Raw genomic sequence first — 15880 nt, forward strand, 5'->3', positions numbered from 1 at the left:
AGAAAACATTTAAATCATGATTATCACTTTTTATTCTGACGAGCTATAACAGATTGAAATTTACTGTAAAGATGAAAATAAGTGACCCACGTTATTTACGTTTTTAGACATGATGACGTTATAAAAATTAAAATATTTTTAATTCATGCGAAAGATAGTTGATTGACATAGACAATATTAAAATTTCGGGGGAAATGGAATACGTATAAGCGAGACGCGCTTTGTTGAATGTGATGATCAATAACGAAAGAGTAAAAAATCCTATATTTTACATTCGTGTGGCCATACGATGACGTCATAACATCCGAGTGGTAAAGGTTCTGCATGAATTCATATCTACAACATATCTGCTTACATATTAAATAAAAAAAATTGGGGGTCGTGGATGATCCTGAGGAGCTATAATAGATTAAAAATAGGCTTAATTTTGACAATATGTTGTCACTTTTGCAACTAAAACGCGCGCAAATGGTCTAAATCAACGTGTTCGTATGACGTCATTTTAATTTGAAATGATGTAAATCTTTTTTAAAATGACTAAGAAAGGCTGTAAAATCATAATTCAAGAAAAAAACAAATGATTTTCATGCTCCGTGCGCACCTTGCGCGTAAATTTTTTCGCGCGCGTGGGAATTTTTGACATGCTCAAAATGTCATGATCATGAAATTATTTTTGCGCATTTTGAAATTTTAAATGCGCGTGCGCGCGTAACTTCTTGTGAAACATGCCATTTTTAATCCATAGAAAGTTTGCCCTTGACATGACTTAAATTTTCACCAAGTGTCAATACAAAATGACTTTTGGTTTATAATCTATGACCAATCATTGAAATTCATAAAATCGCGCGTAACTTGCGCTACGCGACTCTAACGTCATATAACAAAGTTTCCTGCACATCTACAGCTACAGGTCAATCTTATGACAAAGTTATACAATCTTATGTTGACAAGGATGACAGATATGCGTGCAACAAAATTCCGGGAAAGAAAGAAGAACAAAGAAGATGAAAAAAAAAAAAGATATTTACAATAACAAGGGTTATCCGCAAAACCTTACGGTTGCGGATAACCAAAAAAACTGTTGATCTCATACAATAACAAGGAGTTATCCGCTTGGTATACCAAGCGGATAACTAATAATCGATTAAAACACGCAATGGATTGAGTGTTTTTAATCGGTTATTTTTAATCGGTTATTTTATTTTGCGCCGTTTCTGCTGCCCAAAAATAATCGATTAAAAAAATAAACGGTTAATAATCGATTATTTCTGCTCAGCAGAAACAGGCCCTAAGTACTGTATCAGTCAACTCTGACCTAGTACAGATGTCAGGTAATCATGGTTGAAGGAATTGGTTGCCATGTAAATTATAACATTTAACTTGCTACAGTCCAAGTTATATAGTGTGAACACAACTACATTTTGAATTTATTCCTTAAATCGTTGTGGTCAAAGCTACACTTCTTATATCAGTGTGGACAAATGTTAATGACAAAGCTACACTCCTTATATCAGTGTGGACAAATGTTAATGACAAAGCTACACTCCTTATATTAGTGTGGACAAATGTTAATGACAAAGCTACACTTCTTATATCAGACAGTGTGGACAAAGGTTAATGACAAAGCTACAATTCTTTTATTCATGTGGACAAATGTTAATTTCTTAAATTAGTTTGAAGGTTTAAGATTATGTTCAGTTTAAATATAAGGAGGTATATACAATGTTTTAAACATGAAACATTTGAAAGTGACCCATGTAATCAAATTGTAAAATTGAAGTGTGAATGAGACCTTCTTTATGTAGATGCCTATAGTAACACCTTTTCTCTACTTAATTTTGTATTTTACAAGTCATAAATTATAACTTTAACAGTTGCCCACAAGGAATGGCATGCCTGGAATATGTAAAACATTCTGGCAAACATTTCATGCCGATATCGTTTTTATTTTGGCTAAGAAAGGTGGATTAGCTGCCAACTTTTAATAATGTAATGTTACATCAGTGTGTAGGTGTGTTATGTTGTAGAAACATAAAAAAAAACAGATATTCTCCCAAAATGACCAAAATGCCAGAAATATAGTAAACAGTAAACACATTACATATTTTATCTCACAATTTATTGGTTTAAAAAAAAACACCAATGGTTACACAAAAAAAGGTGAAGTGAATTAATGCACATTTTTACCGAGTTAGTCCGTAAAAACTTACAGCAGAAACTGTAGAAGTAACTAATAGTAGTCTGAACTTGTTCCTGTTTTATAATGGGGCCTCCCCTTCCCCATGGAGATCTGCAATTAACTTAATGTAATAAGAAAAGTTTAAACACTTTCTTTTCAACTTTATATTGACTACAAAGTATTATTTGGTTCCATACCTATACAACATCAAACAACAAACAACCAAAAGTCAACATGAAAACTTGATACTATTCTCCTAATACTCTCTGAAAATAAACAAGGTATTTAAAAAATATAAAATATAGTTATTCATTACACACAACTCGGAGTTCAGCTCAAGATAGATACAGATTCTATGTGGGACAAGCTACCCAGTTTTCCGCTTACCGTTACCGCTTGTCTAGTGTAAATTGGCCTAAAGACATTTGGAATATCAGAATTTCTGGAAAGCCAGACATATTAGCCCAGCCCTGGTTAATTGGGAGAGTTAATATACACTTGCAGATATACATGTACATGTTTTTTAAATTGCTATTATTAGTAATTAATCATTTGTAATAACTTGTGTAGTTAATGAAAGCAATCAAGGAAGTCGGTTAATTCCTTGAACCCGCACAAAGAAATGTGTCAAAAATAATTTGATGAAAACAGACTGTCAGAATAATGAGGTTAAGAATAAACAATGAAATTAGCAACCATTGATAATAACACAAAATAATGTCTGTCTCTATACAAAAGTGTACTATGCAAGTACAGACAAAATTACATTTTATTTTGTAATATTAAACTGCTATAATATCTTCCATTACACTTTTGAAAATGAATTTGTCAGATACAAAGCATGAATCTCTGTGTGTTCAGTTTCAGAGACTAAATTTAATCAACTAGAATACCAGATATTAATTGGAATATTTGACTCCGTAATTGACAACTTATTTCAATCAGCATTTTATAAATAGACCCTGTCAAATTTGACATCTTAATTAGATTTGTCTAATGAGATGCATTATTGGACACCTATGTGCTACCACTGGGCCCAGTGAAAGAATAATGATACTCATGAGGTTGTAGTCTAAATGGAATTTGAAATGATTGTTGTGCAATATTTAATTCTATCGAACATCTCAATGTTGTTCGTAAATGATAGATAAACTGTCGTCCTATGACAACATAGTAATCATTTGGATACTGGGATTTTAAAACATTCGGCCAGACGGTGACCTCTTCCTGTTTTCATACATTTTGATGGCTCTGTTTGGGATTTTAAAACATGATGGCACCCATAGCAACCAAAAGTGCATTTCACACATTTGGCAAGAGAGAGAATTTTAACATAACAGGACATGGGATTATAGCAATAACAAATGAATAAAAACCAGCTAGGGATTCTAGATTGAAGAGTAGGCAATGTCGGAAAGAAGTTTAACATGTGACTTGGCTGTGATGGAAATGTCACTTTAGACACCAGTCTTGTCCATCATGTTCCACACTGAATAAATTGCTATCCTAGCTGTAGGACGCTGACCAGTCTGACCAGTCGTAGAAAGTGCTGTCAAATTAGCACATGTGATTGGACAGATACAGAATTAAAAACAGGTTACACAATTATTGTGCAACAAAAACCTGGGTATCTCCAACTTGAATTCTCTTCTACATTCTTGCCTAAATTACAACACAACATCCAGTTATTAATTTAAAAATACAATCTGGTTGCAGGGCCATGACACAAACTCAGTGGTACAGAGGAAACTGCAGCTTTACTCGTAGTGACCCCCACCAGCTGCAAAACCGCAGCTTACTTAGTGACCCCACCAGCTTGCAGACTTTGCTATATAGGCCATAAACAGTAGACCCTACTACTCTACTTAGAATGTCAACACCGCCTTTAACCAAGTATTCGCTGTTAAACCTAGTAGGGTATCAAATTGTTAATTAGAATGTTTCCTGTCATTATATTAACTTTGCTTTTATTGTTATGGTCTCATTAACCTGTGAGGAATCAGTGAATCTAGCTTCAGTGGACACAGTTGGATAGTAGTTTGTTTATGGTGAAACAGCTGTATCACATGGTAAATCAATATTTAATAAACTTGGTCAAAAAACATAAGCCTTTTAATTTTAAACAATCTAATAAACATTTGACTAGTTACTAAAATTCACTAGTAAAATGGGACCAAAAAAATGTCACCTTAATACGGGTTGGCTTGGCTGTAGTGTTAAAACATTTCCGTCCTCCCCCTGTTTGTTTGGGGGTGTCCCATGATTGGAGGTATCAAAAGTAGGAGTTCTAGGCCTACTATAATTTATATTTATTTATTTTCTTTCTTTATATTATTATACGGTAATAACATGAGTACTAGTTTCAAATTGGCACAGTTTATGTTATTCTTGAGATATGATATTATCGGTATTGCTTTTGGCCATATCGACGGTCATTACAGAGTTACATCATCTAAGTCATTACCCTGGATCCATACACGCTGTTGTCTTAGGATTAACCCCATTCTTTTTGCAATTAATTCTACTTAGAACAGATACACCATAATGTCATTGCTCATGAATTTTAATTGGTTATGAAAATTAGAATCATCAACACAGATTTATATTTTAAATATGCAATTTACAGCGATATAAAGGTCAAAGGTCACTCACATTCAGTATACAAGCAATTTTGACAAGACTTAAATTTATTAAAAATTTATAAAAATCATTTTTTATCCTATAATTGAAGTTGTCAATTTATAATTAGAAAACAAATTGTGAAACGTCAGCTTGAATCTGTTACATGATTTATTGATGTTTTTTCCATATTTTTTTTTTCTGCTTAATTGCTAAACCATTTTTTTAAATTTCTCACTAAATCTAAATCTAAATTCTTCACACTAAATAAACAATGATGGAAGAAAACCTCACTTAACGCATTTGCCATCGCACCATCTGCAAAACTGAAATATTCATAAAACAATGTTTAATTTTGGATATGGTCATAAAATTATGATTTTTGTTTTCTGAATTCTCACTCCTGATTATTATTCAGTGGTGACCGAATAAATATTAAAACAGATGAGAACTAGAAGACACTGCAAGAGTATAATTTTCCTACCTAAAAAACCTTGACCTTTGACCCTTCCCCTTCAATATCTAACTCCAGCAAGTAGTATTTTTTTCATGATGGGATTTCCAATTAAACATGAAATTGTTCCATAAAAACATACTGATAAATAATAAGATTTATCTTTCTTTGATTGTGCCTCATATAATACTAATGAATACATTTTCTATAAAGCTCTGTCTACACAATCAAACTACTGTAGTTTTTGACAAAAAAAGTGTGATGTGCCCAAGTATAGTAGTGATATGACCGTGTCCATATATGGGCACATCACATTTTTTTGTCAAACTAGTTTGATAGTGCAGACAGAGCTTTAGTTTCTCTCAAGTTAATGTACAGTATATGGATAAATAAATAGGATTTAGTGTTCTTTGATTATGTATCACATGATTTAAATGAATAAATACATTTTACCTTTGCAATTTACATGCATATTGATAATAGGATTTGATAATATTTATTGGCTTAACTATTATTGTAATATTTATTGGTGTAATTATTATTTATTTACATCAGTGGTACTCAAAACTTAGACAGATACATCGTTAAAAGATGTTTTAACAACATAATACGGTAATACAAAATATCAATTTACAATAATAATATAAACAATTAAAAAAACAGGTTTCTCTGATTATGTCTATGATGCCAATGAATAAATAATTATTTGCATTAAAACCAAATGTTATTCTATTCATAGTTTCCATAGCAACATGAAGACAACCTCCAAGTTTGCAATACTTCTGGCAATCTGCTGGCTCGGTGGATTACTCTATCTCGGTGGCAGTTTCTATCAGCCTGATAATTCGGCGCAGACGGCAAAAGAGTTAAAAAGAGTTTTACGAGAACTACATAATTTAAAACAACAAAATGATCGCTTACAAAATGGAGCAATGGAATTGGGGTAAGGAAGTTGTGGCATAAAACCAAATTGAATAAAACAATGTAACATTATGTTTTGCCGCCAAGAAAAATACCTATCCTTAATTCACTCATTGATAAATGAATTTTGTATGATAAACAATAAATGTCGTCATATTCTGCAAACAATATTTGTGAAGTTTGATGCAATAAATTGATGTAATTGGAACTTGGTACCAAACTACATTTCATTCGTTTTATAGTCAGTATTCAGTTTCACTTTACATATTGTCATCAATTTAGTCATTCTTAAATTACTATACCATTATAACATTTTAATGCAAAGAAAATTCAAATTGCAATTTATGTACAGTACTATATTTCATTTCAAAGTAAAAAGAAAACAACATTTAGAGTAGAACTGAAATTGAGATCTAAGACTAATACAATAATAAATGTATTCGCATTAATGTTTTATCCAAGCATTTTGTGCAATAAATTTAAACCCCTTAAATTTATGAAATTGTAAATATTACAGCCGATAATGCAAAGCAATAAACGTATTAAATTACATCGTATTAGATTGTAACACTTATTGCAAATGTGTCTATTTGTATAATTTGTCCCTTCCAATTTTAATCTTTCAATAGAAACTCTATATTATAAATTCTGTAACATTTTACGGATGTCCATATTTACAAATAAATTGCGTAAATACGTTTAAATAAAAACTGCAGACAAAAAAAAACCATAATAGAATACATAGAAAAGAGATTCATAGGTTTGTCAATTTAACTACTGCCAGGCAAACCCCACCCCTCTCTCCCTAATTTTGAAAATTATAATGCAACATATAGGACATTAGATTAAGTTAATGCTATAAATTATACAGCCTTTCTATTATTATTTCTGTATCTTGTGAGTATAGCCACCAATTTAAAAGTATTAAAAATATTCATTGCTTGAAAACTATGCTGAGTTGCGGAGTATTTTATGTTTTTATTTTCACTTTTGCTTCTTTTTTAGTAAGTTACAAAAAGAACTTTCTGTGCTAAATGTGAGAAATGATCAAAGTCATATAAAAGATTTGCAAGAAGAACTTGAATTGGTTCGTAAAGAATTGGTCAACGATGGCCATGTAACCAAATTGGGTAAGTGACAAGGTGTGTATGCGTTGAAGCATAACATATGACATTTTGTGCATTCAAGCATAACTTGTGACACCGTGTGCACTGAAGCATGATGTTTGCTGCTACTAGAGGAAATCGGCTATGGAATGCCCAGGAAAATACCATCAGTAATAGCTTGTCTCAGTAAGAATAGTCAATGCACAAATTCTGATTCAATTTAATGTGGATACTATTCCATGTTTTACTACTATTCCATGATGCTACCACATTGATGAATATGAACATTGTATTGTTATGTAATTGGTGTTTACACAAAAATAAATAAATAATAAATAAAATATGATTTCCACATCTTTTTGTTTAGTTTACAAAAATTGCTAAAACAGAAATTCATTAATTTTTTTTTTCGGAATACCATAACTCTCTTAATAAATAAACTTAAACTAAGAAAACGTTGTACAGATAAAAAAAATTAAAATTACACACAAATTAGTCAATATAAGAAAGCATTACATTGTATAAATGCATTCTTGACACATTGTGATGTTGAATAACACATTTGAATTGTCATTTAATCTTGGTTCCCACTTACAACAGCATAGGTGCGACCAATCACAAGCAAGTGGATGGTTAATGACATTGTGATTGGTCAAATAACTTGCGATATTGTTACGTCCTTGCGTTGCATCCAAATGGGAACCAGGCTTCATTGAAATGATAATGTAATTTCACCTGAAGTGATGAAAAACAATTAAAGTTTTTTTTTTGTAATTTCAGTTTAATTAATTTAAAAATTTATCTAGATAACCTGATCAGAATTGTGTGTTTAATGCATTTTAAACTATATATTATGTTTTGTTTTTGTATAGCTTCACTGATTTAGTTTGTTCGCATTTAACAGTTTGTTCATTCCTGTGTAAAATACATTTTTTCTGCATGTTCCTTATATATTTGCATATTTTGTTTAAAAGGAATTTGTTAGTCCTAATGTAAATTTTTTTTATCGAACATTAGTAATGATTTATGAAAATAATATATCATCTGGGAACATTTTCACTAGTGTAGCATTAACAAACTACATTACAGTATTACTACACCTTCAAAAAATGGTATAGCAAAAAAAAAACACCGTACAAAACAATGTTTGAAGCAGTTTTTTGTCAGTTTAATTTGTTAATGAAAATGTTCCTCATCTTATATGATTTTGAAAACCAGATATTAAATTACTTCCATGGCAACGGAATAGCAACGTTATTTGTAACTAATCTTATTAAATGCATGTATTTCTTTCAACAATACTTATAATCAAAATAATTGTGCAGACAGTTTTATGTTTTTTTATATGTATGAAGCTTGAATATTTGATACACTATACCTATATTATATATATTATACGCCTTGCACAGCACCTAACAAAACTCTGGCGATGTGAAAGTAGTATAAGTTAAGCTCTATCAAACTAGTTTGACAAAAAAGTGTGATGTGCCCAAATATGGTAGTGATATATCATCATGTCCATATATAGGCACATCATATGTTTTTTTCACATAAAGTTTGATAGTGTAGACAGAGCTTAAGGCCAGACTGTTTGCTCTGTCTACACTATCAAACTAGTTTGAAAAAATAGTGTGGTGTGCCCAAATATGGTAGTGATATGACGTCACTGTGCCCATATTGAGCACATTATATCAAATGGTTTTGTCACATAAAGTTTGATAGTGTAGACAGAGCTTAAGCAATAGACCAGTAACAGATAAGATAAATCTTTAATATTTTTAAAAATCAAAGGAATGTAATTTACTTTTTCAGTGCCACAGGAAGAGACAAATGACAAATGTAATTCAGGGCCAACTATAGAACATGAGAAATTGCGCAGAAAAGTTGATAATGGAATCACAGAGTTTTGGTTTTATGTCCGGTCAGAATTACAGAAACTGAAAGAAAAATCAAGTGATAAAATAGTAAAAGATAGGATAGATGTTGTACTGGAAGATGCTGGCAATCAACAAAGGTAAGTTGAAAGAACAGAGTCTTGTTGCAGCTCAAGTAAAGCTTTGACTGGGTACAAGTAAAACATGGGTTCCATTTAAAATGATGGAACATCAATGGGGGTGGGGGTTTGGAGGAAGTGGGCTGGACTTTAATCAGAATAATAGGGTGACCCTAATCATCTTGGGCTCTTTAAATTGAACACTGGACCTCCATTTGTCGTTGTTAGAGAAGACTTCCACCAGTGGAGTTGTGGCTTGGTGGTTGATGCTTGGCTACCACCACCAGAATTATTGCTGAAGAGAACCTCAACGATGTACATATTTCATACAATACAGAGCCATGCTTAAACCATGGAAGAATTGCTTCATGCTTAAACCTGCCACCCAACTTTACTATTATTATAGCACAATAAGAAATATTAAGAAACATAACAAATATTAGTAAAAATGTGTATGATTTCATTTCAGGTCTATAATGACAGATTTATATAACTTAAGTATTGTGGATGATACTGGACAGTGGAAAATATCAGCTGCTAAGGCTCTATCAGACACTGTACAGCAAAGATTCTATTATCTGCAGGTACGTCAATTCAGGGTACACACTCTGAATGGCTATAGATGAACTTTTCAACTAAAGCATAATATCTGTGGTCTAAAGCTCTGTCTACACTATCAAAAGTGTGATTTGCCCAAATATGGTAGTGTTATTCCCAAAGTTGGTAGTTATATGACATCATCATGTCCATATATGGGCACATCACATTTTTTGTCCCATAAAGTTTGATAGTATAGACAAGGCTTAAAGCTCCGTCTACACTATCATAATTTATGTGACGACAAAAAAAAAGTGATGTACCCATATATACTATTTGGGCACATTACACTTTTTTGTCACTAGTTAAAGGACAAATTGATATAAAATATAAAACCATGCTTGTTTTCTATTGTAGAATCCTGTCGATTGTGGAAATGCAAAAAAGTTAGTGTGCAACTTAAACAAAGGATGTGGGTATGGCTGTCAAGTCCATCATGTGGCCTACTGTCTCATCCTTGCATATGGAACACAGCGTACGCTTATTCTAGAGTCACGTGGGTGGCGCTATTCGCCTGAAGGTTGGGAGCGTTGGTTTATGCCTCTCAGCAACACATGTCGTGATCGTAAGGGCAGTACAACTGGCAGATGGGGTCGTAAGTATTTTAGTTTATTCTTATTTTTGCTCTATATACGTTTTGCATGAAATTTAAAAAATATATTTACTTATTTAGTAAAACCCTATTACTGTCTTTGTATTCACTTCAAAGCTGTAAAGCTCTGTTTACACTATCAAACTTTATGTGACCAAAAAATGTGATGTGATGCCCATATATGGACATGATGATGTCATATCACTATATTTGAGCATATCACTACCATATATGGGCACATCACACTTTTTTTGTCAAACTAGTTTGATTGTGTAGACAGAGCTTTAGGTTTATCTGACTTTTTAAAATATGAGCGATTGGCTGTAATATTTAGTGCATAAAATAATTCCATAAATTCTGCCAAAGCCGAACATAGACATTTTCATGTACAAATTATGAAACACTGATCGTCATCAACAAGAATTTCTCAACCAATACAAGCCAAGTCTGTCATCTCAAAGTGCAGCTAATAACAGTGTTTCTTTGATGTTTAAATTACGATTTGCATTTTAAAAGCGCAATTGTCAGTAATGATTTATTAAGCCACAGTATATTGTGTTGTCTTCAATTTATTGCAAATAGATCAATGGGAGCTTACTTCCAGAATCTTGCCATTATCGTGATTTATCATCGATAATGATGAGAAACCTAGATTTATAAATCACAAAAATTCAACATTCTTAAATATATCTGAAAGAGCTGCAATGCTAATGCTGTATACGTATATATATCACCGGGAGGTTTAGAATTAATGTTCTTTGCCTGTTGTGTTTATATATAAAGTATATATATTAAAACTATGATAACCTGACAATTTCATACGCAAACTTGCCAATTACAGGATGAATAAACTGTTTTATAATTTAATTACAAGAGGGAGATATATAATTCAATTACAAGAGGGAGATTTGGATTGTGATGAGCTATGAAAACTTGGTCATAAATGACGCGAATATAAATCAACTGGTTTTTATGAACTTAAGCAGCTCGAGATTGCAAATTTTAGGATTAATGCCATGTACAAATTTGTATACTTTGCACATGTATGAATTGATTGTGTTGATTGATTGTCCTTATGTTGTATGACAATAATGTTCTGCCATAATAACATTAAATGGGATGTGAATACATTACCCACACCCCCACAAGCCTATATGGTTTCTCATCACAGACTACCTGTCTATAGAAATCAAACATGGTTTTAATTAAATTAATACATCGATGTGTAAACCACAAAAATCAAGAATGCATTATCATGATAAGAAATAATATAAATGATGGATCAAATGTAAGAATGTATCACATTAATGTGTCACATAATAATAATAATAATAATATAATAAAATTATAGTAAATATGTGGTCTAGTTTAAGAAGGATAATGTAACTTGTAAGGTACCACTTTCTGTACTTTAGCAATATCAATAATAATAAATTGGTTTTTCATATCTATTGTGTTGTGTATCTGTTTCGCCTACGCATATGATTAAATGATTTCTATATCTTCATTCTTTTGTTCCTTCATATCTGTTTTGTAAATTAACAATTATTAAGAAAGTGTAGCCCTTAGGTTTCTTGTCTACGACAGTAATTTGGAGTTAGTATCATCCAAGATCAAGATTATGCCCAAATATGGTCATAGTGTGGCTATTAAGAAAATCCCATATATATTAGTGTTTTACCCATATAAGGTCATAATAGTACACATTTAAAATTATGATAACTGAAAGAAAAAAAATATATTCTGCTTTCTATTGAATTGTTAAAAGTGCTTCTATCTCATCTGACGCGCAAACTGCTGTCGGAATGTCTCTGATATTTGACAATTAAAAGTGACAGCTGTCTGTACCCATTGTCCACCAGGAAATTGTACCACTGTTAGCGCAAGTAAAATGAAACTGACATCGACTGTATTTGTTGTATGATCATTAGGAAAAAGATCAATAATACTTTAAACACATATTCACCTGAATACTGAAAATGATGCGCTGAATATCACACAATTAGAAACACTTCAGAATTCATCATTGAAAAACATCAATGTATATTATTGAGCTTAAATATGGATTTTAATATCACAAAGGCTTTATCACAAATTTGTTATTCCGCCAGGACTTAATTGTATAAATGATAACCGTTTACTATTCACCTGTAAATACATAATATATGAATCATTCTAGGCCCAATGTTATTCATATTTTAACTACCTAGGCTGGGCCTAGCTAGGCCTACTACATAACAATAAAATAATTGATTATGATTGACAAAATATTGTTCATTAAATGTAAATCAGGCATAATAAATCATCATACATATGTGTGGCAAACAATCATGAAACAATGTAAACATATGGCCCATTCAACTCGGCCCCAATTAATGTCAGGGCCTAGGTCTGTGCTGACAAGCTAGCCTATGGGGCCTAGACCCTAGCTTACTTAGGGCCTAGGCCTAGCTTTATAAAAAAAGCCTACCTTATGTTCCCAGTTTGGCAGTAATTGACTAACTGACTGACTGGTAGTAGCCTTTATGCTTTTAGTTTTGGCCATGTGTTTTCTTCACATTTTATGTTATTTCCTTCAAATAATAATAAGATATAAAAAAAGAGTTTGTTCAATGTTGAGCCATCACACTTTCTGATACTACTTTTGATTGTCTGCAAAATCTGTGTGCTCTGATTGGATGAATCTTTTACAAATTCAACTGATCAAAACCAGAGAAGATTCAACCAATCAGAGCACATAGATTTGATGTATGATCAGTCACACATTGTCTGTTTTTTTAAATGGTTTTTTTAAAATGCTTTTAAACACTTGAATATTTATGACATATACTGTATCTCTTTTGTATTAAATTTTTAGTGCAACATTATTCACTTAAAAGTAACAAGTATTTATGCATGCGTCTTGTTGTACGTGACTGATACTACATTACTAGATATATAGAAACTGAATAGTATAAGAATATTAGAGATGCAAAGATAGGTCTTTATTAATAAAATCTGTTAACAAATAATGTCATTGAAGAAGCAGTTTAGATTAGTATTTATAATATTATAAACTTAAATAAAGATAGTCAAGGGGTGGAGTGTATCACTAACTGTCACATTTCTTAACCATTGTGATAATAGGTATTTATACTTTCAATATTTCTTTCTTTTTATATTTTGCACAGGCCCGGAATCAATGGAAAATATTCAAGTAGTTGATTTACCTATAGTAGATGGTCTTCACCCAAGGCCCAACTTCCTACCACTAGCAGTTCCAGAAGACTTAGCTAAAGACTTAATACATCTACATGGACATCCCATAGTATGGTGGGTTGGACAGGTCTTAAAGTACATACTAAGACCAAATGATTTATTACAGAAACAGATAAATGATATGGAGATAAAACATAGCTTCCAACATCCTATAGTAGGGTAAGAATACATGTTGAATCTATTAATTTTTACAATTTTGTTGTTACCTTTTTGTCAATAAACAATGTGCATTTGTAAACAAAAAAATAAATATTAAAGCTATGTTAATGTGTGTCAGATAAACACTGCACGTCGAAACGCAGATATTTTAAATATAGTTTTGTTTGTATTTACAGAGTTCACGTAAGAAGAACCGATAAAGTCGGTACCGAAGCAGCCTTCCATGACATATCAGAATATATGAAGCACGTTGAAGAGTATTATGAATTGATTAAAAGAAGACAGAAAGTAGATAAGAAAAATGTATACCTTGCGACAGATGATCCTAACTTATTAGAAGAAACTAGAAAAAAGTAAGCTTGCTTTCAAAGGTTACAGTTGTTTAGGACCTATATAATCTAATACAGTAGTACACTAACTAACTAAAGTGTGATGTGCCTGAATATGTTAGTGATATGACATCATCATGTCCAGCTATGCGATTCTTATTGGTCCTTTTAGGGGTTTTTTTTTCTATTTTAATATTTTAAGCTAAACTTTTTTAATGTTCCTGTATAGTATTTCTTGTGTAAATTGCCTCCTTTTTTTATATATAATTATCATTGGTTTTATACTTTTATACAAATTTTAATATTGAGAAAATGTTGTAATTCAGCTAAGGCTGCGATGATGATAGTGAAATAAATGAAATGAAATATATGGGCACATCACATAGTTTGATAGTATAGACAGGGCTTTAAATTAACTTTTGGTCTCACCCAGACTCATGGCATGTGTGGCTGGCTGTAGGGCTAGCACTAAGTAACCATTGTGCCATCAACAACACCACCACCGGGGCCTTCAGTATCAACAGTAGTAAGGTTTTAGGAGACAAATAACATTGAAACTCACCTAAAGTTTAAGATTTGTAAAGACATATAACCTGCTAGTACAGTTACTGCAGTATTGTAACACATGCACTGTGTGTGGCTGTACTGCTATGGCTCTACTGAACTGCACAAACACAAAGGAATTCTGAACACAAGGAACACATGCAATATGCAAATAAGTAAAAGAAAATAACTCAGTAAAAAAAAAAGTGGATGCTTGTAATTTAAACCTCAAAATAAAAACCATCCAATTTAGCACATCAACCTTGTATTTACATAATGTTATTATAAAATAATGTAATTTTTAATTTAAAGATGACTAAAAAACTATTTTATTTTCTCTTTATTTGTTTATGTTAGATATCCAGATTATCACTTTATAAGTGACAATGATATATCAAAATCAGCGAGTATCAATCAAAGATACACTGACAATTCTTTACGTGGAGTTATTTTAGATATTCATTTCTTAGCAAATTCAGACTTTTTAGTGTGTACATTTTCATCACAGGTGAGTTCTTGTCAACAATAGGTAATAGGGAGTTTGATTTGCGATAACCTACGACTGTTAAGTCATTGGCTGAACCTAGAATTTACTTAAACCGTTTCAAGGTTCAAGCTAGGAACCACATTGTAATGCGCACAATGATGTAACTAGGTCATAGGTCATTGCATACTGAAACCTCCCTCTTATCGAGCCACTAATTTTGATACATGAGTGGTGGTAGTAGAATTAAGATATAAGATGATTTCCTCAAATGAACAGGAAAAGGCATTGATACTGCCTTTTCCTTGTTGAAATTATCTCTCTATTATATCTCTGTTATACACACAAACATACATAATACACAGATAGATACATTTCTATATTATTAAAATATATAGTAGTGTATTAAGAGGACACCTTCGAGACTCAACAAAGTGTCCCCTTAATAGGGGTTTCCCAGAATAGGGATGATAATAATATCCTGTATTTATATAGCGCCTAATGTTGTGAAACCTCTAAGCCCAAAGAAGGTATTTGCAAAGTACTGTATTTCTAAATATTAACTAAAGATCATACCTATATATTATTATAATTGATGAATTTTAAATTTGTCCAAGCCTACAAAGATTTGTTTTTATTTTGGCAG

At 31.8% G+C, this 15880-nt stretch overlaps 1 protein-coding gene across 1 annotated transcript in view; it reads left to right on the forward strand.

The window, feature by feature from the left end:
- The window catches only part of LOC144852432 (alpha-(1,6)-fucosyltransferase-like), a 33270-nt gene that overhangs the window by 15393 nt on the left and 1997 nt on the right, over window positions 1-15880 (forward strand). Inside the window, exons 3-10 of the mRNA XM_078710232.1 lie at window positions 5992-6195; window positions 7179-7303; window positions 9092-9293; window positions 9742-9856; window positions 10227-10464; window positions 13632-13878; window positions 14055-14231; window positions 15108-15258. Coding sequence (XP_078566358.1) covers window positions 6005-6195; window positions 7179-7303; window positions 9092-9293; window positions 9742-9856; window positions 10227-10464; window positions 13632-13878; window positions 14055-14231; window positions 15108-15258 — 1446 coding nt within the window. The 5' untranslated portion in view covers window positions 5992-6004. The remainder of the gene's footprint in view (window positions 1-5991; window positions 6196-7178; window positions 7304-9091; window positions 9294-9741; window positions 9857-10226; window positions 10465-13631; window positions 13879-14054; window positions 14232-15107; window positions 15259-15880) is intronic.

This window comes from Antedon bifida, chromosome 9, assembly GCF_963402885.1.
Source record: "Antedon bifida chromosome 9, ecAntBifi1.1, whole genome shotgun sequence".
Classification (NCBI taxonomy): domain Eukaryota; kingdom Metazoa; phylum Echinodermata; class Crinoidea; order Comatulida; family Antedonidae; genus Antedon; species Antedon bifida.